The sequence below is a fragment of the Odontomachus brunneus genome, unplaced genomic scaffold, assembly GCF_010583005.1.
Source record: "Odontomachus brunneus isolate Ranch 3 - 2012 unplaced genomic scaffold, Obru_v1 Obru_scaffold_001, whole genome shotgun sequence".
Classification (NCBI taxonomy): domain Eukaryota; kingdom Metazoa; phylum Arthropoda; class Insecta; order Hymenoptera; family Formicidae; genus Odontomachus; species Odontomachus brunneus.
In genome coordinates, this window is record NW_022639451.1 from 2,688,165 (window position 1) to 2,716,049 (window position 27,885).

Here is a 27,885-nt window from a genome sequence, read left to right on the forward strand (position 1 = left end):
GTTGGCATAAGTATATTGTGTCTGAAGGGGATTACTTTGAAGGCGACGAAATAGATTTGGAATAATAAATAAAGATTAAAAAAAAAAATTTTAATCAAGACATGGCGATATAATCGTTGACAGGATCGGTTTACTTTTAGCTGAACTCAACAAAGTTATGACGGCTACTTCTCAATATTAATTTATTACTTAATATTATTTCGGTAACGGTCTTGTCGGCTTTAATATTGCGACTAACATTCATGTCAATTTGCGCAGGTCTTTTACTAATTGTAATGCGTTCGTGTCGTACACCTTGAGCTTTATTATCACTGAAGAAGTTCATGGTTGAGCCGTATGATTGTTTTATATTGATTATTCATGTTCAATAAATATTACACGATTTCCTAACATAAGGAAGGTTTTTACCCATATGGTATATAGCACTATTAGTCCTGTGCTTGAACTCGAATTGCCCTTTTTCCTATTTTTTGAAAAAACTTTAAATTGGTCTTACTTTTTGGGCACAGTAGTAGATCGGGCCTAAGAGTCGCAGGCGCGAAAGAAGCTACGTCCTGCAGAACGGCGCATGATATCTGTATTGCTCGAGATACCGCAGACGAAAGCGACCTCCCAGTGGAGGACGCAGTGTAACAGTGTCCGGACAGATCTCGCGAATCCTCCTCTCAGCCAAACCGGGAATGTATTAAGGAGATGGCAACAAGCTGTGGAATTACCAAAATACCTCTTTAAAAGGCAACCCTATGTGTCGTAAGTAGACATTATAAAGGAAATGACCTAACAATGCACTCAAAAGGCCTCGAGCCGTCGCTCGAGCCGGCTTATATAGCCACTGGGCTGAGACTTAATTGTGAGCGACGGTCCGACGAAGCCGTCGCCGCGACGCGGCGACGACGCGAAGCAGTGCCGAAGGCGCCCACGAGTGACGAGAGTGCCTCCGGCTACCCACCGCATCCGATCCGGAACAAATATTAATATTAATTAATTCCTCTAATTACACCAACATTTTTTATTCATAATTGCGAAAAATTTCAGAATTAATATATCGTATATTGGAATTAAGAATACACTGAGAAAAAAATATTTAAAAATTAACAAATATTTATTAGGTAGATATCATTAACACATTTACTTAAATCAAAATTTTCTTCATTTAAACCGAGTATTGTTTATTCGGTTTAAGTAAACAGTACTTAAATTGAAAAGAAAATTAAATAAAAAGAATTTTAATTTAAATAAATATACCAATGGTATCCACCTAATAAATATTTGTTAATTTTCAGATATTTTTTCTTTGTGTAGAGATTAAATACTGATAGAATACTGACAAAATCGTATATTGAAAAATTTTAGAAATGTTTTCTAATCTTGATATAAATAGAATAAAAATGAGTAACAATTTATAGTATTAAAGAATAATAGCCTATATATTGTTTCTCCACTGGTCCTTTAGACGAAATTTTTGGAATTAATGTAAGCAAAATTTCAAGGTTATTTCGAGGAGAAAAAAAGTGAAGGAGAAGATATCCGACGGAGACACATTAATTGTTTATTACGCGCTGTATATTTACAAAGTTGGCAACGTCCCGACAAAATGTACCGTAAAAATTGTATTGTTTGTTACTTTCTAACGTATCTCACTCGCGCCGAACTATTTACATCGAGCAGCATTCATTCATTCAACATACAAAATCCAACGAGTCAAGTACAAAGTACGCGCTATACGGACTCTTGCGTTATAAAATACAGAATAAATACAGGTAGACCGGTAGCTGTCGATGGCAGTCGCGAATGTCGTCACTTCGAGCGTAGGCAAAATTTTCGTGGGGATTTTCCTGGAAACATAATTCGCATTAACTATCCAGTGTATCTCTCCTGGTCTCTTCTAGCCGCTGATTATACTCCTTGCGGATTTCTTCGAGAGGTTTCACCAGGAATATCGGCACGTTGTCGTCTCTCCTCTGCGGAAGAACAAAAATTAAATTAGATTAGGTTAATTTTACGATAATATCAGCGGAGCATAACCATTTATCATATCAATTTGTCAGTTTTGAATTTATTAATTGATTGTTATTCAAATAAAAATAATTTGAAATTTGATAATTTTATCTTTATCTAAAGTTTACTTTCATTTGTCGGAGTTGACTTACTCTCTTTAGGAAGAATAAATAAATAATTAGAATTAAAAAAGAAAGAAAAGAATTGGCTCTGTGATATAAATCGAATAAATGGAAGAGGAGAAAAGAGCCTTTAAGAGCCAAACACAGATTGTAGTGCTATTTATATGCAATAAAATATGCTCATGATTACAGTAATAGAATATAACAATACGTTTCGACCCGATTTGGGTCCTCTTCAGTAAATAATAAAACAGTACTAGTTAATTGCGTAAAGGTTAAATAGGAACTAAAACACAAACAAGCAGCGCATACAAAACTTTCGCTACACGGATCTATATAGGTAAATAATTAGAGACTAATATTTTTTTGATGTAAGCCTAAAATTGTATATCTAAAATTGATTAGATCGAAATGAAAATGTAAAAATGCAATTATCAGGAAACATAAGACTGGTGCGAATTGACTCACCTGGAAGAGACACTCGCCCTCGAATTCCAAAAACTTTAGTTTCCTCGCCCTCAGCAGCAGTCCCACGCATTTGTTACTGATGTTAGTGTAAATGTTGAAGATGTCGCCGAACGTGATGCCGATTACGTCAGGCTGATCTTGACAAGGTGTGCCCTCCTGACTGATAATCTCGCAAAGCTCCAGGATCTCCTTTAGCACGTGGGCATTCGCCTTGCGACCGCGGATATCCGACTTAGAGCCTGCTTCTGGTCTGCAATGAGTCGATAAAAATGCAAGTTCATTAATTCATCGATTTATCAATTTAAGATTTGTAAATTTTATCGATTTGTATCAACTTATCAATTCAATTTTGCGAATTTTATCTGCAGACTTATTTTTATTTACTATGAGTTTTTTTATTTACTATAAATTTATTTGCTATGAGTTTCTTTTATTTACTGTGATTTTTATTTACTATGAGTTTTACTTTTTTATTGAAGTATATGGGTAAGTCCCCCCCTTTCTCTCTCTCCCTCCGATAAGTCTACGAAATTTCGCGTACCTGCCGTACTCCTCCTTGGAGAATTTCGGCTTCTCGATGTTCAAGCCGGACGTGAATGGATTCTTGCTCTGCTTGTCCTTGTGCTTGCTGGCATACTGGTTGAACATAGCAACCTTGGCGCCCAAGGACTCCTACGAGAGAAACACGATGAGTGACACATTAATCCTCGATTATTTGTAGACGCTAGACGTCATGGAATATCTAATTTACTGCACGAATTATCCGCGCGAACCGAGACTTTCGTGTCATTTTAAATTCGAGAAATTAGAAAATAGTAACAGTAAGACGTGTGTATGGCCAGTGTCAAGTCGACCATTTCTAATCGCAGGCGCATAACGCGATGCCAAAAATGAAATATAAATTAATGTAATAGAATCTCATATTCAAGAAGCTTAAAAACGGCCCGCACACTTGATTACGTAGACGTCATCGAGTTAAGTCGTTTGACATCTTTAATAAGCCAGGAATTTCTGGAATTCCGCCAAATTGAATCTACGGATCGACCCTGGCCACAAAAGACGTCACGATGGCATTCTCGATGACTTTCACAGTCGCACTCGTTAATTGCACATTTATCCGCTCGTTACATTCATGTATCCACTCGAGTGGCACGGCAATTTTTGCGGAGTTTAAGATTTCGACATTGGTTGTGTTGTTTTTAAGAAAAAATCGTAAATCTATTCTCATGTTGTTTTAGCTTGTAAAGCCTCTTAATAATAAATCCAACTTTTTTCTTGGGAGAAATAAATATATTCTCCGAATTGTATCAAGCTGCTATTAAGAAATATCTTAGTCAATTATATGAAAAAATAATAGATTCAATAACGAATTCAGCTTGGAAGTTTTTCCTAAGGATCTACTTTCTAAATTGTTTCAGAACGTTAACTATTAGATGATAAAGAAATATCCCAAACTAAAGCATAAAGAAATATATAGTTTCGCTCAATTATGAAAATATAATAAATTCAATTTAGAACATTTTTCTCAAGAAAAGTATTTATTTTCCGAACTGTATCATCAGGGCGCTATCTTGATTTATCTTAATGTTAACTATTAGATGATAAAAAAATACTCTGAAGCCTGTGTGTGTGTGGAAGAAATATATAGTTTTACTCAGTGGTGTGAAAATGTAATGAGTTCAGCTGGGAAATTAATAAAATCGACTTGAAAATTTTTTTAAAGAAAAGAATCTACTATCTATTTCAAAATACTATCTTAATCTATCTTAATATCAATCACTTAACAATGAAAAAATACAAACTAAAGCCTAAAGAAATGTGTAATTTCACTCAATTATGAAGAATGAATTAATTAATTAATTCAACTTGAAAATTTTTTTCTTTGGAAAAAAGATCTATTCTTTGCAAACTACTTGTTTCAAAACGCTATCTTGACCTATCTTAACATTTATTACTTGAGGATGAAGAAATATACCGAGATAAAACCTGAAGAAATATGATTTCACTCACTTATGAAAAAATAATGAATTCAACTCGGAAATTAATCCAGTAATGAATTCAGCTTGAAAATTTTCCTCAGGAAAAGAATCTACCCTCTACATTGTCATAGGACGCTATCTTGATCTATTTGAACTACACTATTTGAGGATGAAGAAATATATCGAGTTGAAGCCTGAAGGAATATTTAATTTCACTCAATTATGTGAAAAAGTAATGAATACATCTCAGAAATGAGTATAACTTGGAAATCTTCCTCAGAGAAAGAAATTTCCCTCCGAATCGTATCAGTACGCTATCTTGACTTATATTAACGTTAACTATTTGGCAGTGAAGGCATACACCGAACTATAGCCTGAAGAAATGTATATAGTTTGACTTGTAATTATGAAAAAAAAATTTACTCACATACATAACCGAGGACATCGTCAGCGATTAATCCGAATAACTTGCAGACAAAACCACGATACTCTTTGTCTCTTGACGAGATGTTTTACAATGGAAGAGGAAAAGGAGGTTTCAGTCAAGTGGTGGAATAGGAACCGCCTCGGGCCGACAGTGCGGGGTATATTTCCACTTCCGATATATCGACGCGTCGCCACGACGTACGCTCGCTTCCGCTGGCGTGAGTAACGGCGTCGCGACGCCGCGCGTCCCTTTTTATAAGAAACCGTCGGCGTCTAACTCGTTCCTCCCACCGTGGTATTTCGGCGCGGGGTCGCACGAAATATTCCGCACCGATTCTCTTGATTGGCCGCCAGACGCGGCCCCACTAATATCCCCGCTAATAATCCAGCCAGGAATTCCGCTGGGAATGTCAAGTTCCGCTTTGATGCACACCAGAGAAAGAAAACAAGACGCGCGCCCTCGAGAGCTCCAGGCGCGTTCCTGCCTAATTTTAAATATCGCACTTCAGTTCACGGAACAAATGTGCGCCTTGCCGTGGCGGGATGTTTACTTGTGATTGAAATAATTGCATTTATGATTGATCTCATTATTGACCTTATTTAATGATTGCATAGTCTTCAATTATGTATCATGTGCAGAGTTCAGTCAAAGTAAGGTTAATCGCGCTTTCATTTATGGCTGAAATTATAATTTATTTGTGATTAAAATCTCGTGGTAGCTAATCGGAACTCTAATCTAGTTGTACACCACCTTCCTCATAACGTCGCGAGTAACTACCATAAAAGCAATTGATTTTTAATCGACTGGGATAAATGTTCGTGGCTACTTTGCAGTTAACGTTTAGATGTCGAAGATCAGATCAAGAGAGACTCAACTTTCAAAATAAGAAAGAAACGGAAGATCAACTTTTAAAATAAGACAGATGGCACTCTCTTATTTTGCGTTATATCTTTGTTACGTCGAATTATATAATTCTACACACTCTTTATATCTTCTAAAATGATAGCTCACTCAAAGGAAGCGAAAATTTATTGGAAATGTTAATGGAAATACAGCTACTCGAGATAGCAAGAGTGAATGTTTCACGCGAATTTAAATTAGATTCTTGATCCATTATGATTGTTTAATTAATTCGTCAACTGATTAGAGTGAATTTATTTCGGTGACGATGAAATGTATAAAATCCTCGCTTTAATTCCGAACGAAAATATTTACTTGACAAATTAGAACGAAAGAATTCATTCTATACGAATAAAAAGTCATTTAACTTCAAGTCACTCGTTAATGGAAATACGACTACTCGAGATAGCAAGAGTGAATATTTCACAGAAACTTAAATTAGATTCTTGATTTTAGTATCGTTTGATTGATTAATTAGTTCGTCAACTGATTAGATTGAATTTTTTTATTCCAGTGACAATGACATGAAATCCTCGTTTTAAATCCGAACAAAAATATTCAATTGACGACTTAGAACGAAAGAATTCAATCTATACGAATTAAAAGTCACTCAAATTTAAGTTACTCTGTTGCTACTCCATTTTGCGAGTCGAATTTTATTCGAGGAAATTTTGAGAATAATATTTATGATTGTCTTGACATTCTTCTTCAACCCTTCAACTTTGAGAATTCGAAGCTGCCATCCGAGGATACGTAAATAATTCTAGCAAGACAGCGTCACATTGCACAAGGGCGATAAATCGATCCTCTTCTCGCTTTCCCGGATATAACGCGATTATGCTGAATCGCACGTGCCTCTCTCGAAATTAGCAATCTTCACGTGATGAACGCGTGGCCATTCAGGAAATCTCGCACGTGACTGGCGAAGTAACGCGCCAGGCATGCGACAAGTATTCGACGTTACTCTGGCGGCAACACGGCGTGCAATACGCCGACGAGGGAGAACTCTCTCGTTCGGATCTTATCCCAAATTAACTTTTGACCGGCGACAATTTGTCAGTGACAGGCTGTGACAATATATGATCTGGATCGTAGCTAAGAGCGCGTAAATCACAACGCAAGACGACAGGCCGCGGCATTCCTTTCCATCCGTCGCGCATCTAAAACTACCGTTCACGAGCGAGTTTTCAATTTCTCACACTCTACGAAACATAATCGGTATGTTCTTCGCTAAGATATGCTGTAACTAGTTATAATACAGTTGAAAGTGTAGCAATCAGTAAAATCAGTAAAATCAGTAAAAATTCAATCAGTAAAATCAGTAAAAATTCAATCAGTAAAATCAGTAAAATCAGTAAAAATTCAATAAAAGGATCAATTAATAGATCCTAAAAGGATCAATTAATTGATCTATTAATTGAACTATTAATAGATCAATTAATATTAACTGTTCCCATTAATGTCGAACTTTGCAAACACAAACAGTCTTATCGCACGCAAAATGGATAGAAATCATTCTCCTCCCGCAAACGCACAGAAAGTTGGATTTGGTACAGCCTATGATGAATTTATGTATATATTACAGATTTCGTAATGAAGTTATACTTCCACTCCTTAAAATCGACGAAATATAAAACGGATGAGTAAAGTAAGAGTGTTCCTACTAAAACTCAATAAATATTCATTAATGATCGGTGAAATATTGATTCAATCAGAAGCATTGCTACTGATTCACTTCAAGAGAATATATAACGAATTTGTCAAAAGTTTGTAGAGAAACTTACTTTCATTAATCAAAATAAGATATAAACAGAGGAATGAGATGGGACTATTTTTTATTGAAAATCCGTAAATATTCACTGATAATCGTTAAAATACTTCTTTTACTGATTCGATCAGAAACATTGCTTAAGAAAACGTATAATGAATTTGTGTACTGAGATTTTGCGGAAAATGTTTACTTTCATTGGTCAAAATCAGCGAAATAGGAGAGTAAAGTAGCAGTATTTTTATGAAATATTAATGAATATTCATTGATAATCGGTGAAATACTCCTTTTACTATTCAATCAGTGCGTTGCTATTGATGCACTTTAAGAGAGCGTATAAAGAATTTGTGTACTGAAATTTGGCGGAGGAATTTTATTTCTAATGATAAAAATCAGATATAAAATGAGGCAGTAAAGTATTTTATAGCGAAATACAAAAATGAGGCAAGATTTCTATAAAAGATTAGTAAATACTCATTGGTGGTCGGTGAAATACTGCTTTTATTGATTCAGTCAGAGCCATTTTTAGCGATCCACTTGAAGAGAGTGGCTATCGATAAGAGTAAACCGATAGAAATTGACCCGATCGGGGCTTTGGAATTGACCACAGCTCGGAATCTACAATCCTCGGATTATAATTGGGACGATGATGCGCCGCGACGCTCTCACGCACATGTCCGTACGTAAAGGTCACGAAAATATGATTCAACACGCTGATAAATCTCTCATGAGAGCGGCGAATTTGCGAGAAAATACCTCCAACGGGGGTTTGCGAGCGCGGGCGAACATCGCCGGATGGACTGGCCGGGCCGTAAAAGGAGCTACGACGTAGCTGAGGTTTATAACGGCGCCGATTCTCGGCACTCCGGCGAGAGAGCCGGAAATGCAGAATTGGATCTGCTTTCGCGCGTCATTCTGCGCGCTCATCAATGGACGAGGCGAGTCACACGCATCGTTTGCTCCCTTGAAGTTGCGTAGAATTCTGAAAATGTAGACTCGCGTGACTCGCGACGCGAAGGTCGATAAACGTGCTCTAGTAAATTCGCAGAACACTTCTTTGGGAATCTCAAGGAACTACTAAGAACTGTAGAGGAGACCGGATCTGGTTGTCACGTTCTTTACATGCTGATTAAAAAAAAGTTGCATACAATATTTTTATATTTTTTTTACAATTTTTTTAATACAATATTTTTTTTTTAATATTTTGCACATTTTTATATAGGTACAATCTTTAGAAAGAGAAGAAATATAATTCTTATATATATTTACATAAAAAAATTATTAAGTTGTAAACAAAGTAATGCAAATGTGTCTATCTACCTCATACCCAGGATTGTTTATGACATTCATATAAAGACAACAAGACAAATAATTTCTATTTTAAGGTTTTAAGTGAGTTTAAGTGAGTTTTAAGTGTTTACAATAAACAATTATTGTAAACTAAGAAGGTAATAATTCTTATAAATGTTGTAATAATAATTTCATAAATTTTCTCTCTCTTTCTCTTTCTACAGGACCTTAGCCAGACTCACTGTTGTGATATAACGTAATATATCACTGCATATGCTTCTATGCACTTATGTAAATCGCGTCATAGCTACGTGACAGATTTGCAACGCGTGATAACTAATTCCACTTAATTTGAATACTTTGTCCGAAGGGTTATTTGGAATAACAAAAATTATACTTATAAATTATTAATTTATTTATTAATATATATAAATTATGTTGAGATAACGGTTAACTAAATGCAGGGAAAATTAGCTAAACCTATAATATTTCTCATAACTAAAGAGAGATTGCAAACAGAAATTCCAAGGCCAACGGATTAATAAAAATAGAGACAAAAAACTTATTCACCGCATTCATTTGTGAAAAAGTAAATACTATATGTAATATTTCTTGTCATAAGTTATTTTGTACAGCCACTTAATATGATACAAGCAACCTATATTATAAAAAAGAATATTTCCCATTTGTAACTTCAGATATAAACTATGTAATAACTGATCTATGTGATTTCTAGATCCGATCTTCCTTACATGCGAAATAATATATTTATGGCTTGAGATTTTATACTTAAGTATTTATATACTTAAGTATTTATATATTCAGTTAATACTTAAGTATTTATATATTCAGTTATTTTTCATTTTACATTAAGTTATTTATAATATTTATATATTAAATTATATTATTATATAATTATTATTGTATAATTGATATTTAAGTTAATCTCTCTTAAATTTATGTCCAACTGAATATGAATTTAAAATGTGAGGTCGTTTCAGTGCTTGCATATCATCTTAAAATGAGCTTAAAATGACTTTAACTTTTTAACTGTGCTCGGATCTTCGCAACACGAGCTTTTAAAAAATTCCAAATATAGTCAACGCGACTTTCTTCTTGTAATACACATTTTTAAATGAGATAAAAATGCTAAAAATGATAAAAATGAATAATTTTATAATACATTTACTGATAAAAATGAATATTTTTATAATACATTTACTGATTAAATTGTTTAGAATTGTAAGAATTATACATTGAAATATATTAGAATGTTAAATATTAAAAGCCACAAAGTCTCATTTTTGCGTTGACAATGCTTTAATATCATGAGAACTTTTTCGAATAAAAAAAATCCCAACGCGGTTAAAGGATTAAATATTGATTTGTGTAATAAGTAATTTTGCGAATTTTTTAGATAAGATATTTTTCACTGATGAAATAAGACAATTGTATTTTTATGTTGTTATAATTTTATGAAACCATGATGGCGCTATTTTTATTATTTTTATCTTCCGTTACTCTTCGCATACACCGTTTCATACAATTATAACGGCATAAAAATACAAAAATATAAGTTTATCAAGCGACTATTAACGACACATATATAAATATATATTGACAACACAGAAATATACGATTCAGGGAAATATAGTTTTATCTGAAAAATTTCGGATTTCCTTGTTACACAATCCAATATAAGACCAAGAATATCCTTCCGCATTTTCCGTACCGCATTTTACTTCATGCAGCGATCAATTCTTTACTCGTTTACCTTTCTCGAAGTTCGACCAAGAGAAGACGACGTTTGACTTCCCGTGGCGTCCGTGATCAAAACTTTCCGGAGGGACTCGAGCCTGAAGTTATAAACACGGTACTTCAAACCATAAATTATCTTGCCGGCGAAACCCTCTGCGTGGCCAATGGCCTACGCGAATTCTTTCGTTCTGCACGGTCGGCGAGTCCGCGAAAAGCGGATAGCGGGCAAAATCCGCGGAAATAACGCGGTCGGCCGAATCTTAACGCAACGCCGCGGGATCAGAGGTCGACTACGTACGCGCTATAAATAATTCCAGAGAGGCGAGAGAGCCGATTCACCGGACACAACGGAAATATGCATAGCCTCTGGTATAGACTGGAGCAGCTTATGGCACGGTGAAGGTGTCCAAAGCGAGGCGGCGCACGGTTGCTTTTGTAAACACGTCAAAATGCGAAGTAAACTGGAAACGAATTTCCCTGAAGGATTGGGCCTTCCTGTTTGCCGCGAGTATCGCGTTCTTCCGTTTCCCGCGCGAAACTTCGGAAATTGCTGTTTGTTTTCTAAATTCCTTGGAATGAAGCTTTGCTTAACGGTTGAAAATTCACTTTCGAAGCGATAATGAAAACACTGCTACGCGGAATCGCGAAATTGATTGTTTCATTTGAATTCAAAGTGAACTCTTAACTCATACAAGCGAGTATTTCAATCGGTTAAAGTGAATTTATTTTTGTAACGATGGAACGCGTCAGATCGATTCTTCAATTTGCTCGAGAATTTCAATCAGAGAATTTCTAGAACAGCAGAAGCGCAATAAGTCTCTTTATTTCACTTACTCAGCTTTGTGCGTTTATCTGCTTCTCGTAATTAGAAAAACTAAACTTGTGCTGCGTAAACGAACATGATTTTGACTTGGTGACCATAAACAAAATTTTTGTTCATTAGAGAAGATCGGATCTGATTGTCACATTTTTATATTGATTAAAGAAAGAGTTGATTATAATATTTTTTAATATTATGGACATTTTCACGTAGGTAAAACATTTAGGTAAAAATATCATTATATAATATTTATATATAAAAAAAGTTATAAACAAACTCGCGCGTGCAAAAGTGATCATCTATCCAATATATAGAACTGACAGTTACATGTCTTTCATATAAAAGAAATATAATGATGAAACGCATCAGATTCACTGTTCAATTTCAAATGAAAAAATTTACTCGACGATTCAGAGTGGAGAATTCACTTTATATGAGCAAAGAGTTACTCGAATTTTGAGTGACTTGGTTGTCATTCTACCTTACAAATGGAATTGGAAAAGTTTATACTCTAAATTTCTTTGAGTAAAATCTCGTTGAAAACGAGCGAAATTTAGTCGAGATAATGTGGTGAAAATATGATAGTGATTGCTTAACTGAAACTTAGAATGGATTTTCTCTTAATCTATACGAATGAACGTTTTAATTAATTACAATGAGTTTGTTTCTGTGACAGTGAAGTACATTAGATTCACTCTTCAATCTTGAGTGACAAAGATCTACTCGACGATTTACGGTGGAGAATTCATTTTGTATGAGTGAAAAGTTATCAGAGTGACTTGGCTGTCATTCTATTTTACGAATGGAAATCGCATTCGAAGAAGATTACTCTCCAAATTTTTTGAAGTAGAATCCCATCGGAAACGAGTAAAAATTCGCTCGTGATAATGAACATTTGCAAATAAATATTCCATACAAATTCAGAATGGATTTCCAATGCATATGAATGAATGTTTCAGTCAATTAGAATAAATTTGTTTCTATGACAGTAAAGTAACGTCAGATTCACTCTGCAATTCCGAATGAAAGTCTTTATTCAATCTTATATCTTATCTTATATCTTATATCTTATATCTTTATTCAATGATTCAAAGAGAATTCGCTTTGTACGAATAAAAAGTCACTTAAATTTAAATGACTCAGCTGTCACTCTACCTCCCGAGTGAAACTTCGTTCGAAGAAGTTGAGAGAGTACACGGAGAAAAATAATTTTGCTATTTTAGCAAAATCGTCGTTACTACTGCATATTCGTAGTAACATCAAAAAAATTTAGTTGACGTAACTAATTTTACAAATTATTCGTTATCAGAGCAGAAATATTTTCATTGCCAGGATAGAAAAAATTTGTTGAGTGTATTTGTCCTAAGAATCACGTTAATTTGCTATTGATGCAAAATAATGTATCCTTAGCAAATTTATTTGCTATTGGAGCAAAACTGCAACTGCTTAAATCCATCATGATTCTTATAGCAAAATAATTTGTAGATTCAGCAAATTATATTCAGCAAATTAGTACTCTTAGCAAATCTTTTTGCTATCCATATAATAACGAAAAGATTTTGCTAGACCAGCAGAAAATTTGCTGGGCCAGCAAATTATTTTTCTCCGTGTGGACTTCATCCGTAGTATTGTCATTCTCTCTCTCCCTCTCCTCCCTCTCTCTCTCTCATCGGCGAAAATCGCGATAAACCACGACGACGGCCACATCGCCGCGAATCAATATTCCAACTTGTGACATGTTGTTCTCCAACCGACGAAGTGCGCAACTTAGCCACTTTTGGCACACCGCGCCAAGATTCCGGGTTAATTAGGCGAATCCGCGTTGACGGCCTTACATAACCCGTAAGCCGGATCGGAGGAAGGTCGTGAAATTATGCGAACGAACGACACCTCTATATAGCCGCGTCGCCTGAATTATCTAGAGACGCGACGCAGTAATTTCAGATTAACGATGCCGCGACGTCGCACCTGCGAAATCATAATTTCGCCGGAAGACGCGATTCAAGCGCCGATCACACTGCCGATTCCTTCGAGTTCCCATTCGGTTCTCGTGCCACGCGATCGTCGCGTGAAGCAAACGACGAGTCGCAGTATTAAAAATCACGCATGATATAAAATCATATTTGCGATATAAAATTATGATGCAATATATCGCATTCATTGCGATTCTTAACCCCTTCACTGTCAGAGTATTTAGATGAAATGTGTCCAGACTGCCAAACTTAGAAACTTTGACAATTTTAACTGGACATACCATTTTTGGGGTATTTTCATCGACATGTTACCTATTTTGTTTGAAAGTTTTTTTACTGATACCATTTTTTTACTGACCATTTTTTTATACTACATAATAAATTGAGTTCATTTGTACCGCTTATGCGATAAAACGAAAAAAAAAACAAAAAAGAACAAAAAACAAAAAAAAACAAAAAAAGGATAAAAAAAGCAAAAAAAAAGTGGGGTGCTAAATCCTTTTGACAACCTCCTCGACGGTGCATTCTGGGTTCGGCTGATGTCAAGGGTAATTCACGCAAAAGATGAATCAGCGGGTCAAACTACAATGAAAATGATATATCTGGTAAAAGTAGCAAAAAGTCATGAATTGAGTTACTTTTATCCATAAATGATATAGCTTATCAGAATAACACTGTTTAAATGTGGCATAAAACTTGAGTGTGCGAGGACAAAGATTTTCCAAAAAATGAAAAAAATAGTCATTTTCTTATAGCTCTAGTCGGTCATGGGTGCGAGATAGTATAAAATGGACTTCGGAATTATATTCAGCGACCCCGAAAACATAGGAAAACACATTCTGTTCACGTTTAATGCATTATCAGGCGTCAGTAGAGTATTTATTTATAGGACAAAGATTTGTGATTTTCCGGCAGTTTGGGCCAAGTCCAAAAAAACAAAGATCTTTGTTCTCGGCAGTAAAGGGGTTAAAAGAAATCGCATCGTAATACATAATTTCATAAATCGTATATCTCTAGTCGCAGGATCACGCGCGCGAAACCTTCGCACGTGCGTCAATGTAAATGTATGCACGCGCCATTGACCGGTGTCAACGACACGTAAGCGTCAGACGTCCGTCGTGTTTGAATCTTTTCCTTGTCACTATCCCGAATTATTTGGCACTCGTGGTGTCTGTCACGCGTTAGTCATACGTGCTCACGTGATCAATCGTCCGCGCGCCTACTATACTTTTGGATTTTACAATCTAGTGAGATCTGTGTCGGGATGCCAGCAGGTGCCAAACATTCCATATCGGTCTGTTACTAGCAACTGGTACTGCATAATAATCATGTAACTTTTCTCCAAGGTAGTAATGATGCAACTTTTGCCTAAGAGCGGATACGTGAAAAGCGATCAATTTCAAGTAAACTCGGCGACTTTTCCTACTCCAGGTCTGCTATTTGCAGCTGAAGTAGCGCACTTTACACTTTCGAGATTTAAAAAGAAAGAAGGTATATAGCTGTGGCTTGGTGTAAGAAAGGGAGAAAGAGAAGTGGTGCAAGCTAAATGCAGCCAACTTAGCTATAAAGAACAGACCACATGTGACTTCTCGAACAATGGAAATGTGAAAACTTTGACGTTAAACTTTTCGCTTTTCACGAGTTCACGCTAGGGGGAAAGAGACATTATCGATACTCAAGAGCAAAAAAAGAAAAACAAAAAGTTTCATGCAAAAAGTTTCACATTTCTCTAGTTAGAACATTTACACTGAGAGAATAAATACCTTAAAAATAAAAAGTATTCATTTGATTGATACTCTCATAACATATTTGCTTGAGCCTAAATCTTTTATTTAAATAGAACAAACAATTGCTTTCATGAAAAACTGAGGATTCAAAAAAATATATATTTTACTTGAAAAATATTTTATACTAGTACAAGTAAATATGTTATTGGTCCTAATAACATATTAATAGTTATTCGTACTATTAATAGTACGAATTCGTACTATAGTAATAATGCTATTAATAAATTTAATTATTATGTTATTAATTAAATTTAAGTTATTTTATGTTAATTTATTTAAGTTAATTATTTAAGTTAATTTATTTAAGTTAAGTTATTTAAGTTAATTTATGTTATTAATAATGTTATTAATATGTTATTATTACTAGTAACTAAATATGTTATATCTAATAAATAGAAAAACGAAGAAATATTTTTTTATTTCTTGTGTATGTTTTATATCAGTGTATATAAGCGCTAAAATTGTTGAGTTTACGTAAAATTATATGAAAATTCACTTTTCACGTGTTTCCACTTTAAAGCTGTAAAAATATCAATTAATTTTTTCTCTGTTCCTCCTCCCTCTCTCTCTCTCTCTCTGTCTCTTTTTGACCCTCTTCCTCTTTCCTGGTTATTTCTGGCCGGCGATCGTTATTTTCGACTGTCCTCGTCACGACTTCGGATCCTTCGGCGACTAATCGTCATTTTTAAATCCATCTTACACGCTACTCGTCTTCGACGATCCATCGCGCCGAAAGAGAAGTGAATCATTTGAACGCGATGCCTCCCCGGAAGTGAGCGCCCACGCCGAGAGGATACGCCGAGAAAGGTAGAAGGAATCTTTGCTTTCATAAGCGGAGAATCATGCTTCGTCGTAAGCGTAACAAAATTACACATCCGTATTTCCACTGCACATTTAGCGCTGAATGCGCTGTCAAAACATGCATCTTGGACGAATAAATAAATTTAGATAAAAAAACAGAAATCAGTGATTATCAAAGGCCTCTCTCAGATCCACGAGAGCTGACGCAGATTATCCGTCGTAAAATTAAAATCTAACTTCTGGTCACGAGAAAAAGAGTAAGTATATAAATTTTATTTTCGGAAAAATTGATATATTTTTATGCTGTACACTGAGAGAAATTATCCGATAAAAAATTAACAAACAAATATTTCCGATCAAATTCCAATTAAATTTTATCGGATACTTTCAATCATAATGACACCTCTTTAGATAAACCGATCAAAAAATTATGAACCGATTTTCTCATCAGATTTCTCATTGGATTTTTCTTAATCGGATACAAAAATTCATCGGTATTTTGATCAGAAATGTCCGTTTAATTTTTTATCAGATAATTTCTCTTAGTATACTTTTATATTATATACAATACACGATTCTCTTCAGTTACTTAATATATATTAATGTACACGAAAAATATTACTTCAATCATATTTATGGTCAGAATATGAAATGTAAATTTAAGAAGAAAATATGTGAAATTCAATAAATTAACAATCTTTCTAGTTCATCAACAAATAAAATATGCAACAAATGAGTTAGTTTTATTTGAAATTCAGGCTAAGACTTCTGGAACATAAAATTGACATTTTATTTTATTATTTTACTGCGCCATTTCGTCAGAGAGAACGTGTGCAGATCGTTATGCAAACGAATATACATCGGTTGCTTTGGAAAATAAATACGAACGGCGAGGGACACACGCGATCGCAAAAAGCACTTTTATTCGGCATGAATGCTCCAATTACAACGTGGAAGTGCGCGTCAAGCTGAAACGCTTCGTCAGAGCGTCGGTACAGTTTCACTGACCTCTTCGGAATCACTGTAATATTCCTCCATCTTCAAGACGATAAGCGACTGTGGAGTGCCAAAATTCGATCGACACTATCGAGTTACATTTAATTCGATTAATTACAGGATCTCAGATGACGTCGCCGTTCGTTGAATTGAATTTTCTGCACGATCCTCTCCAAGACAGCAACACTGACCTCCCTCACCATGACTTTGCGGTGACTGCTTGCTTCTATTTACGATCGCAGCAGCCACGTGATATCGTGGCCGACATCTTGTTCGAGAAAATTTGAATCGCATTCTCTCTGCGTTAGAACAGCAGGACCGCAGTAAGCGCTTTTAATTAACTTACGAGCTCTGCGCACTTCTCATTTTGCGTTTATCTACTTCTCGTAATTAGAAAAACTGAAAATGTATAACTTATACTGTGTAATATGATTTCGACTTGGTGATCATAAAAAGTATATTTGTTCATTAAGGAAGATAGGTTTTGATTGTCACACTTTTTATATTTTTTAATATTGACGGTATTTTTATACAGGTACAACTTTTTAGGTAATAAAATATCGTTATATATATTTATACACAAAAATGTTGTATAAGCTATAAACAAACTCGTGTAAAAATGACTATCTATCTCATAGGTGATGTCACATGTCTTCCATGTGAAAGAAACATAAATTATTTCTGTATTAAGATTTTAAATGTTTTATTCGAATTAGTGATCTTATAATTAGGTATAATAAATTAGTAATATCTTATAATTAAGTATAATAAACAATCATTAAATTAACAAGATAATAATTCTCATGAATTGTGTAATAATAATAATAATAATAATAATAATAATAATAATAATAACTTTGAGCTTTATAGGACTTTACATAGACTCACTATTACAATATGTATAACATAATATCATTACGTAAATTACGTCATAGCTACGTGACGAACTCGCTGCGCGTAACAATTAATTATGCTACTTAATTGGAGTAAACTTAACTGGTCACTTAGGATAAAAGAGAATTTACTTATCAATGATTTATTTATAAATCATGTTGCAGTAACTATTACCCAGGGTTGGCAACGTTACTTTATAAAAGTAACTCGTTATCGTTACTGTTATTTTCTCTAAAATGTAACTTGTTACAGTTACTCGTTACAAATCTTAAAAAGTAATTTGTTACAGTTACCGTTATTTAAAAAGTAACGAATCATTATTTTTTCGTTACTTTTTTAAATGCTAAAATAAGACTAATTATGAGTTTAATAAGGGAAAATAGACGAGAAAGGGGAGAGAGAGAGATTTATGTGGAATATAGATATGAGATAGAATAAATTAAGATACAGATATATTTGATATACAGCGTGTCCCGCCACTACCGCATTATCTCTTAAGAATTCCTGAGGTAATTTGAAGAAAAAAATCCTAATGCAAAAATGTCGAGACTATAATACTTTTCAAATTATAAACGATTAAAGTTGACCAATTATATTGGCTAAAGTACGCGCGCTCAGGTACGGTACAACACACAATAGTACAGGTGCATGCACATAAGTGAGAATTTGCATAAGATATGAAATTAGTTGTAAATCCCTGAAAGAAACGTCAAATGTGTGACAGCTTACTGATTCTCATAAATGTATTGAGTGATATTTTATTCATAATATTTTGACGAGATTGTTATTATTTGCGATATGTTTATTCAAATGATAGAAAAGCAGATTATTATTACATATATTGTTGTATGTATAGAACTTCCGTATCAATATTTGGAAAAGGGACGACATGTGCATTTAAAAAGTATCATAACCTCGCCATTTTTGTATTAGGATTTTCTTATTCAAATTACTTCAGAAATCTGTCCTTAAGAGATAATGCGGTAGTGTCGGGAATGGACTACCAAACGTTAAAAGGCGACCACCAAACAAATAGTAACAGCACAAATTATATATGATGGTTTGAAAGTGGTTTTTTAACTTAGAGGGAGCCAACTTCATATGCGTTTTTTATTTTTCCTGATTTCTGGAGCAGTTTCCACTACCAAATGTCGAGAATGGACTATCAAACGTAAAGAGGCGATCACCAAACGAATGGTAACAGTAAGAATTACGTACCATGCTTCGAAAGTGTTTTTCCAGCTTGGGGGGACCAACTTCATATTAGTTTTTTTATTTTCCTTGATATTTCACGCAATTTTGACTATCGAACGTTGGGATTGGACTACCAAATGTTAATAGGCGATCACAAAACGAATGGTGACAGTAAAAATTATGTATGATGGTTTGAAAGTGGTTTTCTAACTTAGAGGGGACTAACTTCACATTTTTATTTTTCTTGACATTACACGCAGTTTTGACTACCAAACATCAGGAATGGACTACCAAACGTTAAAAGACGACCACCAAATGAATGGTAACAGCAAAAATTATGTAGACATTTAGCAATCCTCTGAATGTCTTTGGGACATCTTTTAAATCTTGTGGAATGCCACTGCAATATCTCTGCAACATTGCACTGTAATGTTACAACATTATTATTATATGAAAATATATCTATAAGAATAGCAAACTTATCTTTTTATTTGAAAAAGAAATTCGTCTATGGTAAATTAAACGTCATTTGCAAGGTCATTTTGACGTCTTAAAACATGACGTTAAATACACCGTCCTTAAAGGACGTTTATTTACACGACCATAGAAGGAGGAGGACGTACTAAGTGATGGCGGGACGCCGTGTGTTCGAGATCTGCGTATCTTTTTCGTTCCAGAGAGAGAAAAATATCGAGAGCGCGGTTTTACTAGGCCGGGACTCGAACCTGTTGTGTCTTTCGCTTGCCGGGCGACTGCTCTAAACCACTGAGCTACCTGACATTCCACGCTCACGACACTCTCCCCTCCTTAGATAACGCTCAGAGATGCCGTTCGGAAGCGGGATCTCTGCGCGATCCCGAGCGCACGGCGACTACAGAGAGAAACAATGTTACTGTACCAAATGGTACAGCTGTCAATCTCTCAAAGTCAAAGGTTGCTATCCTTTAATGCCTAATTTCTTCACCTCCGGTTAACTTTATCTGCCAGTTATTCTATTGAAATTGACCAATCATATTTATGGTTGGCAAGATTAACCATCACGGTTGACATTTATCCGACAGATAAAGTTAACCGGAGGTGAAGAAATTGGACATAAGACCTACTATCCATGTATACCCGTTTCCACCATTGCCTCATCTCATCCGATGCAAATAATACAAATAAACCCCGGGATCGACACCAATTTTTTGGCAGCCGGGTGTTTGGACGCAATGCACCATGGGGGATCCACAATAGAAGGAGGATCCTCAAACTGGGACCATTCTGATCAAATTAGGATATCCTATGAAGACCTATTGCTATGTGGGACATACATTATAAATTTATTTTTTTTCGCAATGAGATTACGCGGTCATACTAATTGGGGCATTCACCTTGTATGCTAAAGTATAAAAAACGATTATTTCTTTATATCTTCTAAACATTATGAAAGTTTAATTAATATTCCTTTGCGAAATAATGTCAACAAAATACACAAAAACACTGTATATATTATAAATCATATTTATAAACTTTTAAAACATTTAGCAAATTTGTCGAGCTTTTTTATTTTGTATTAATCATTATTTTTCTAATAGTATCATAGAGTGATTATCTTAATTGAAAAGCACACGAAATGTGCGCAGAGCACTTTCGAATTTCCCGCCATCCGGCGTGTCCCGAGTACGACGCGTGCGCGTCGAATCGAGACTCAGGCGTCGCGCGAAAAAGAAATGTGAGCTCGGGATCAATAAAAAGCAGAATAACGTGCAAGATATATCATCGCACAGTCCCATTGGCCGACTTGCCCAACCTGAGTGGCTTTTCTTCGCGGATCAGCCGCGAGAAAAACATGTTTTCAGGATCGGACAAGGCCGTCGCTCTCTCCTACGCGAAGCTTGCGCATCGAAGCGGAATGCACCGAGACGGCTGGCGCGCGCGCGCGCGCGTGAGAGAGAGAGAGAGCAATCGTCGTAATCGTAGTCGTCGTGATGTCCGTCGACGGTCGTTCTTTTGTCGTCGCCGCGGAGGAAAATAGACGCGCGTCGGCTGGCCGGACCAATCGGGAGGGCTTTTGCAATACAAGAAAAGCTCGCGGGCGCAAGCGCCGCGAACACATCCAGATAGCACCACTGTCGTTGCTTTACCCTCCGAGCTAGAGCTTTCTCTCTTTCTCCTTGCCCTTGTCAATTTTTCTCTCTCACTCCCTCTCTCTCTTTCTCCCTGTCCCTCTCTGTTTCGATCCTTCGAGCCGTCGAGCTTTCGCCGTGCGCGCGGCAAGAGAGGAGGCAAGTTCGCGAAATTTTCAGCGGAGGCCCGACGACATCGAGAATCTTCGCCGGTGAGTAAACCGTTCGCGCGTAGCATCGACACGTTTCCCGTTTCCGCGCCACGCAACGTGCCACATTACGAACGCCTCGTAAGGGGTAACTCTATCAGGCGGATCGGAAGTTCTCGTGCAAGCTCGAGCCGGCTCGCGCTGGCTGTCTCGCAAGCGCGCCAGCCGTGGTATCGATTGGAGCCGGCGCGGCGCTCGGGCGAATCCGCCCTCGACTCGTCGCTCCTCGTAAGCTCGTCGCGAGCTCGCGGTCGCCAGCGTCTACTACGGCGCGTCTCGAGCCGGCCCAGGAGAAGCTTCCCGCCGCGGAAGTGAAGGGACCGTGTGTCGACGAGCAACAGTGCGCTCGGACGTAAGGACAAAAGCCGATCGGCCGGCCATTACGTGAGAGCCGCGTAGATCGTTACACCGTACAGAGATCACCGAGAGTTCAACCGGACGCGACTGCTACGTGGTGCGCGCTCAACTCATCATCGGCTCGTCCCTGGCTGTACGAGACTCCTCCGGGGTAGGTAGGTCGCTCGCGTGATCAGGGCCTAGGGCCGCGCTCGATCGAGGCAACACAGTCGATCGGTAAGTGCTACCAACTACGTCGCCCCGTCTCCTCCTCTTGTAACCTCGTTGCGCGACGTGTCGTAACCGTGTCCTTCGTCTCCTCGCGCTACATCCGCGATGCAGCGAGTTGCACGGGCAAGAGGAGAGGCGACGAGGGCGGCCAAGGGTGCGGCGGAATGAGGGTGCCCGAGGGTGGCTCTTCTCCACGGGATTCGCCGCGAGTGATGCACCGCGAGGACGCGGTGCTGCGGAGCGCGTAATCGCCGCCGAGAAATGGCCGCCTTCGTGGGGCTGTGACTATTATTAGAAGAGGCCGGTACGCGGATAGTTGCATCGCGTGGACGAGAAGCCGCTCGTAAGACGAGTAATCGCGTAACACCGCCGGTGCCCGGTCGCACCTCCGCCTCGTTCACGTCGAAGACGTCGGTCTCGCCCCTTCGGAGTGCACACAACGGCCCGTGACTCTCGTGGGGCGAGACTTGCTCGCGAGTAACTCCGCTAAGTAACGTCATGTTTGTCCCTGCACCGGCTCCGGGCAGGCGGACTTAATTAGCTGATCCATGTTTAACGATGTTTATCTGATCTCCTTGCGCCGTGATATTTACATCGATCGATGTGCAGTTCGTGCAGTTCCCGATGAATTGTTTAATCCTAAGCTCTGCACGACAAGACTCGCATTGAATTCCAAGTCGGGAATGTTTCTGGATTTCTGGCTGAAGATTCATTCGTCACGAAGATATGATTAGGTCTGTTCTTTTTAGCTGAACTGGTGCACACTGGTGCAATAAGTTAGAGTGAGACAAATATATTTGTCTCACTCTAACTTATTACACTAGTTTGTACCAGTTCAGGCAGTTCAGATGGGACCTATCAAAAATTGTATATCGAGAATATGATTGAATTTTCCACACTGAGGAAAAAATACTCGAAAGCTTATTTGAGATATGAAGATTATTTCTGTGAAAGAAACTTCTGTGCGGAAACTCACGAATTTCCTAGGAAATGGGTCCATTCGACACTCATGTATCGCGGAATTATGCGCGTTCAGGTGATTTCACCGGGGAATCAAATGAGCAAATTGCTGACGATTGAATGTCTGCCCGCGCTATCGATCTGCTCGATTCGAGCCCTCGCGGCTGTCCTACTCGGGGGTGGTCGCGCGCGCGACTTTTAAAACACCCTGTACACCGCACCTTGCACACGTAGGGCGAGATTGCTAGGGCAGCATCGTACACCCTTTATTGATCTAAAAGGCGGTCTCGCGGGACGGATTACCTGGGCAGCGACACGGTTCGAGTTCACATCGGGACACCGCGATCAGACCGCCAATCGAATCCGCCAAGCGCGCGAGTCGATATAATCGAGCTGTCGTTGTCGTCATCGTCATCACTTTCTTCCTTTCCGCGCGCTGCGGGATCGCAATCGCAATTGCGCCGTCGGGCACAACCGGGTAATAACCGCGCACACTCGATCCGATAGCACTCATATTTATACACGTCCACCCGAGAGTTCACGAGCCCTGCGTGGGTCTCCTTGAGCGAATCAATACCCTTTGTGGCCTGCAAAAGGTCCTCCTCTGCCACGCGTCAATATTTATCGCCCTCTTAATATCCGATCAACGCGCCGCGCGCGGAACTGCTCGAGCTGCCATTTTTCATTCGAGAAGGTGGACATAGAAATTTGTGCTGTCGGTGTCGTATGACTGGATTAATTATCGACATCAAGTGCCTAGCCAACCCATGGCCCACCAGATAATTCTTATACTGCTTACTACAGATACAGTGATTACATAATTTTGCAGCATTAAGCAGCTGCCCGGATAAACTTCCACGCTTATCACGACGCGAGACAATGAGAAGATATTTTTGCGATTTTTAACTTTTGTATTTGTGATTACGTAACGGTAATATGTAATTGTACTACATAATTACAACTTTTAATTACATTTATGAAGGAAATATAATGTATTGAATTAATATTAATATAAATTAATAAAATTAAGTAATTAAAAATTAACAAACTTATTAATATGAATTAATTTTTTTTTAATTAACTTTTAAATTTACGTCATAGCTTAATATAATTTTTTTAGATTGATGCAAATATATTAAAAAAATATATATAGAATAAATATATATAGAAAAACACTTAGATTTTCATAGTATACTTTACATGACATATTGTGCCTTGAGCAAATTTTAATAATCTTTTTTTCTATTTTTTTCTTTCTTATTTCTCTACACTGAAAAAAAAGTACCTAAAAAAATTAAAAATATTTTTTCGTTAGATACTAGCAACGTATAACATATTTACTTCTACTAATACGCACATTTTTATATTGAGTATAAAGTATCTCTCAAATAAAAAAAAATATAAACATTGAAAATAAAAAATTTTTTTTAAATCTTAGCTTTTTACATGAAAGCAATTGCTTATTCTATTTAAAGAAAAGAGTTGCAATTTAAATGAATGTGTTATTGATCTTCACCGAATAAATATATTTCTCTTTTGATTTTTAGATATTTTCTTCTTTTATTATATTTCGTCACTCTGTGTGGTAAATATGAGTGCGACATGAAATATTCGTGAGGGGGACACAACCTTCACCGTGTAAAAGTTGCTGCCAAACACATATCTATCCACATGTGTGTAGTAACATATAAATCATTTGGTAGGCTGCAAAAAATAATGTGACTGTCCTCGGATTGACTAAATCTGATCTGTTCGTTACACGACATTGTCGCACGATTCATCGTCCACGTATAATTAATTATAGAGCTGTCAGCGCGTCACGGAGCTTCTGATAATTTATGCCCAGTCCTAAATACACAGTTGTCAATTAATATTTATACAGATGAATCATGGATATCCTGGGGCATCGATGTTTAAGCAGCGTTTAGCTATTATTTCAAAAAGCGTGTGACACATTCACATGCACGTTTACGCAAACTGCTATTAATATTACCGCACTCACGTTAATATCTAAATTCTGCACGACATCTAAACAGATCTAAGCCGATTACGAACGGTCGCTGCTGTTTACCGTTTCTCCGTGTAAATAGAGATGATATGTGTGAAACAATAATTTTAGAATGTTGTCTATAGACGAATGCGTGGAAACGTGCAACATCGGCTAGAGACGTTTCCCTTGAGTCCGTATGCCGATTTAGTAGCGAAGACGGCCAGTCTATAGACGTTATTGCGCCATATGGTCTCGCTATAGCGGCAAACACGTCTCGTACGGTATTAGATCACGTCGCTATAACCATCAAATCAACTTTGAGATCGATCGCTATATACAAGCGGACGCTAACGCCGACGGCCGGCCCGTCTGCTGCCCGATCATTAGTTAGAGCCACAGTTGTGCCGTAGATTTCAAGATTACTTCTGCACCGGTTGTTTACATCTGCGTGATATATACACGTTCTTTCCTAGACAATGTAAACTATGCAGTGTAGACAATGTGTGCTATGCAGAATATTGTAAATTACATCAAAATATACAGAAGAGAATAGTTAAATTATAAGATAGCTACCTGGATGTTAGTTGCGATATAAGTTAATATGCAATGTTAGTCTGCTCTGGATGTTAGTTGCAAAGCTTGAAGAAAATAACGAATTGCATGAAATTTTCATTATGTGATGGATTGATAGATTTCTCTGAAAAGAGATAAGTATGTAACACATACACAGGAACAGAGTTGTATTATAGATTTCAAGATTATATCTATGCGAATTGTTTACGTATTTTCTACCTGATGTATACACAGTTTTTTTTTCATGTAGACAATATAAACTTACATGGAATATTAGAAATGATCTTAAAATATACAGAAAAGAAAGAGTATAATTAAATTATACAGACAGTTGGTATACCTGTTTCGGATATTAATTATAAATGTAATGTTTAAAAGAGGCGAAAAACAAATTGCATGAAATTTTAATTTTATCATGTGACAGATGTGATATATTTAATTCTCTCTGGGGAGAAGAGAGGGTTTGAGAATGTAACAGGAGAATTTTATGGAGTTTAACTTATTGAGGGAACACCATTTATAAATTTACATCAGAATTCTACACAAATAAAAATACAAATTTTTTCATTAATTTCTAAGCAAATCATACATTTTTTAAACGACCTCCATATGTTAGAGAATACGCAATGAAAGTATTTTATTAAATGATATTTTCATTTTTTAGAAATACTTTCATAATGAACCGTTTGATATGCTTCTTCCGTTTTTTAGATATTTTTTAATCTCCCCTTACTTTTTTCAGAAAATACTGAGTAGATTTATATCCATAATGTTCTCAAATATTAATAATTTATAGAAGAATCAATAATATGCAGCATGTTGTTAATAGTACCTTTTAATTGGGGTATATAAAAAAATATCCCAAATGATTGTTTATGCAAAATAAATGACTACTCCCGAATTAAACAACATTCATAGATCACTCATTGTCTACATAGATAACATCTCATACATAGTTTACGTTGTCTAAACATACAGTATCAGAATTCACAGTGCAAACGCCCGGTTAGAACGTCCCTGTTTCCTCGAATATCCAGCCAGAACTGATTCTGTCTCGACAGGTAGTTAGAGCGCCTCGACAATGGGCAAGGAGAAGATCCACATAAACATCGTGGTGATCGGCCACGTGGACTCGGGCAAGTCCACGACGACTGGCCACCTGATCTACAAATGCGGTGGCATCGACAAGCGGACGATCGAGAAGTTCGAGAAGGAGGCGCAGGAGATGGGCAAAGGCTCGTTCAAGTACGCCTGGGTGTTGGACAAGCTTAAGGCGGAGCGTGAGCGCGGCATCACTATCGACATCGCCCTGTGGAAGTTCGAGACGGCCAAGTACTACGTGACCATCATCGATGCGCCTGGGCATCGCGACTTCATCAAGAACATGATCACCGGTACGAGCCAGGCGGACTGCGCGGTGCTGATCGTCGCGGCCGGTATCGGCGAGTTCGAGGCCGGCATCTCGAAGAACGGCCAGACCCGCGAGCACGCGTTGCTCGCCTTCACGTTGGGCGTGAAGCAGCTGATCGTCGGCGTCAACAAGATGGACATGACCGACCCGCCGTACTCGGAGACCCGCTTCGAGGAGATCAAGAAGGAGGTATCGTCGTACATCAAGAAGATCGGTTACAACACCGCCTCCGTCGCCTTCGTGCCGATCTCTGGCTGGCACGGCGACAACATGCTCGAGCCGTCCCCGAAGACGCCCTGGTACAAGGGCTGGAAGGTCGAGCGCAAGGACGGCAACGCCGACGGCAAGACGCTCATCGAGGCTCTCGACGCTATACTGCCGCCGTCCAGGCCCACCGACAAGGCCCTGCGACTGCCTCTTCAGGACGTCTACAAGATCGGCGGGATCGGTACCGTGCCCGTCGGTCGCGTAGAGACCGGTATCCTGAAGCCAGGTGATTATTATATCCATATGCCGGATTATTATATCCGTTGCCGTGAATCTCAATGAGATTTTCAATAAGTCGATGTCGAGAATTGCCAGCGAGTTTACACAGAGAGAATCTCTGTAGGAAGTATTCACCAAACGGGAAATATTGTATTCAATGATACTTGTTTACATTGCTTTCAATGATACTTGTTTATATTTGTGTACGAAGATCTTCGTAGGAAGCATTGAAAGAGAGAATGTTGATCTGTTCTAGTTAGAAGAAATATACTTATCATGTTAAAATAGAAATTGGGGAATTTTATAACGTCAAGTTAAAAGGAAGATATCTGTATGTAGAATATATTAATTGTTATATATATATATATATATATATATATATATATATATATATATATATATATAT

The 27,885-nt window shown here is 37.3% G+C and overlaps 2 protein-coding genes across 8 annotated transcripts in view; one reads left to right on the forward strand and one right to left on the reverse strand.

The window, feature by feature from the left end:
- Window positions 1-1,526: 1,526 nt before the first annotated feature.
- LOC116853325 (actin-binding Rho-activating protein-like) lies at window positions 1,527-17,297 on the reverse strand. Of its 2 annotated transcripts, none has more exons than XM_032834401.1 (4): window positions 17,100-17,297; window positions 3,130-3,260; window positions 2,589-2,838; window positions 1,527-1,961 (listed from the first exon to the last, which is right to left on the reverse strand). In XM_032834401.1, exons 1-4 carry the CDS (start codon window positions 17,127-17,129, stop codon window positions 1,854-1,856), a joined length of 519 nt encoding a protein of 172 aa, XP_032690292.1. In that variant the 5' UTR covers window positions 17,130-17,297; the 3' UTR covers window positions 1,527-1,853. The 2 variants fall into 2 exon arrangements, with proteins under 2 accessions (XP_032690292.1, XP_032690354.1); XM_032834463.1 differs by lacking the exon at window positions 17,100-17,297 and adding an exon at window positions 4,995-5,233.
- Window positions 17,298-21,258: 3,961 nt separating this feature from the next.
- The window catches only part of LOC116846064 (elongation factor 1-alpha), a 13,076-nt gene continuing 6,449 nt past the window's right edge, over window positions 21,259-27,885 (forward strand). Inside the window, exons 1-2 of one of the 6 annotated variants that reach the window (XM_032819561.1) lie at window positions 21,259-21,495; window positions 26,644-27,486. In XM_032819561.1, coding sequence (XP_032675452.1) covers window positions 26,664-27,486 — 823 coding nt within the window. In that variant the 5' untranslated portion in view covers window positions 21,259-21,495; window positions 26,644-26,663. Of the gene's footprint in view, window positions 21,496-21,526; window positions 22,066-22,122; window positions 22,550-22,579; window positions 22,794-26,643; window positions 27,487-27,885 lie in introns of those variants that run through there. The other 5 variants (XM_032819722.1, XM_032819639.1, XM_032819477.1 and 2 more) reach the window with 5 other exon arrangements.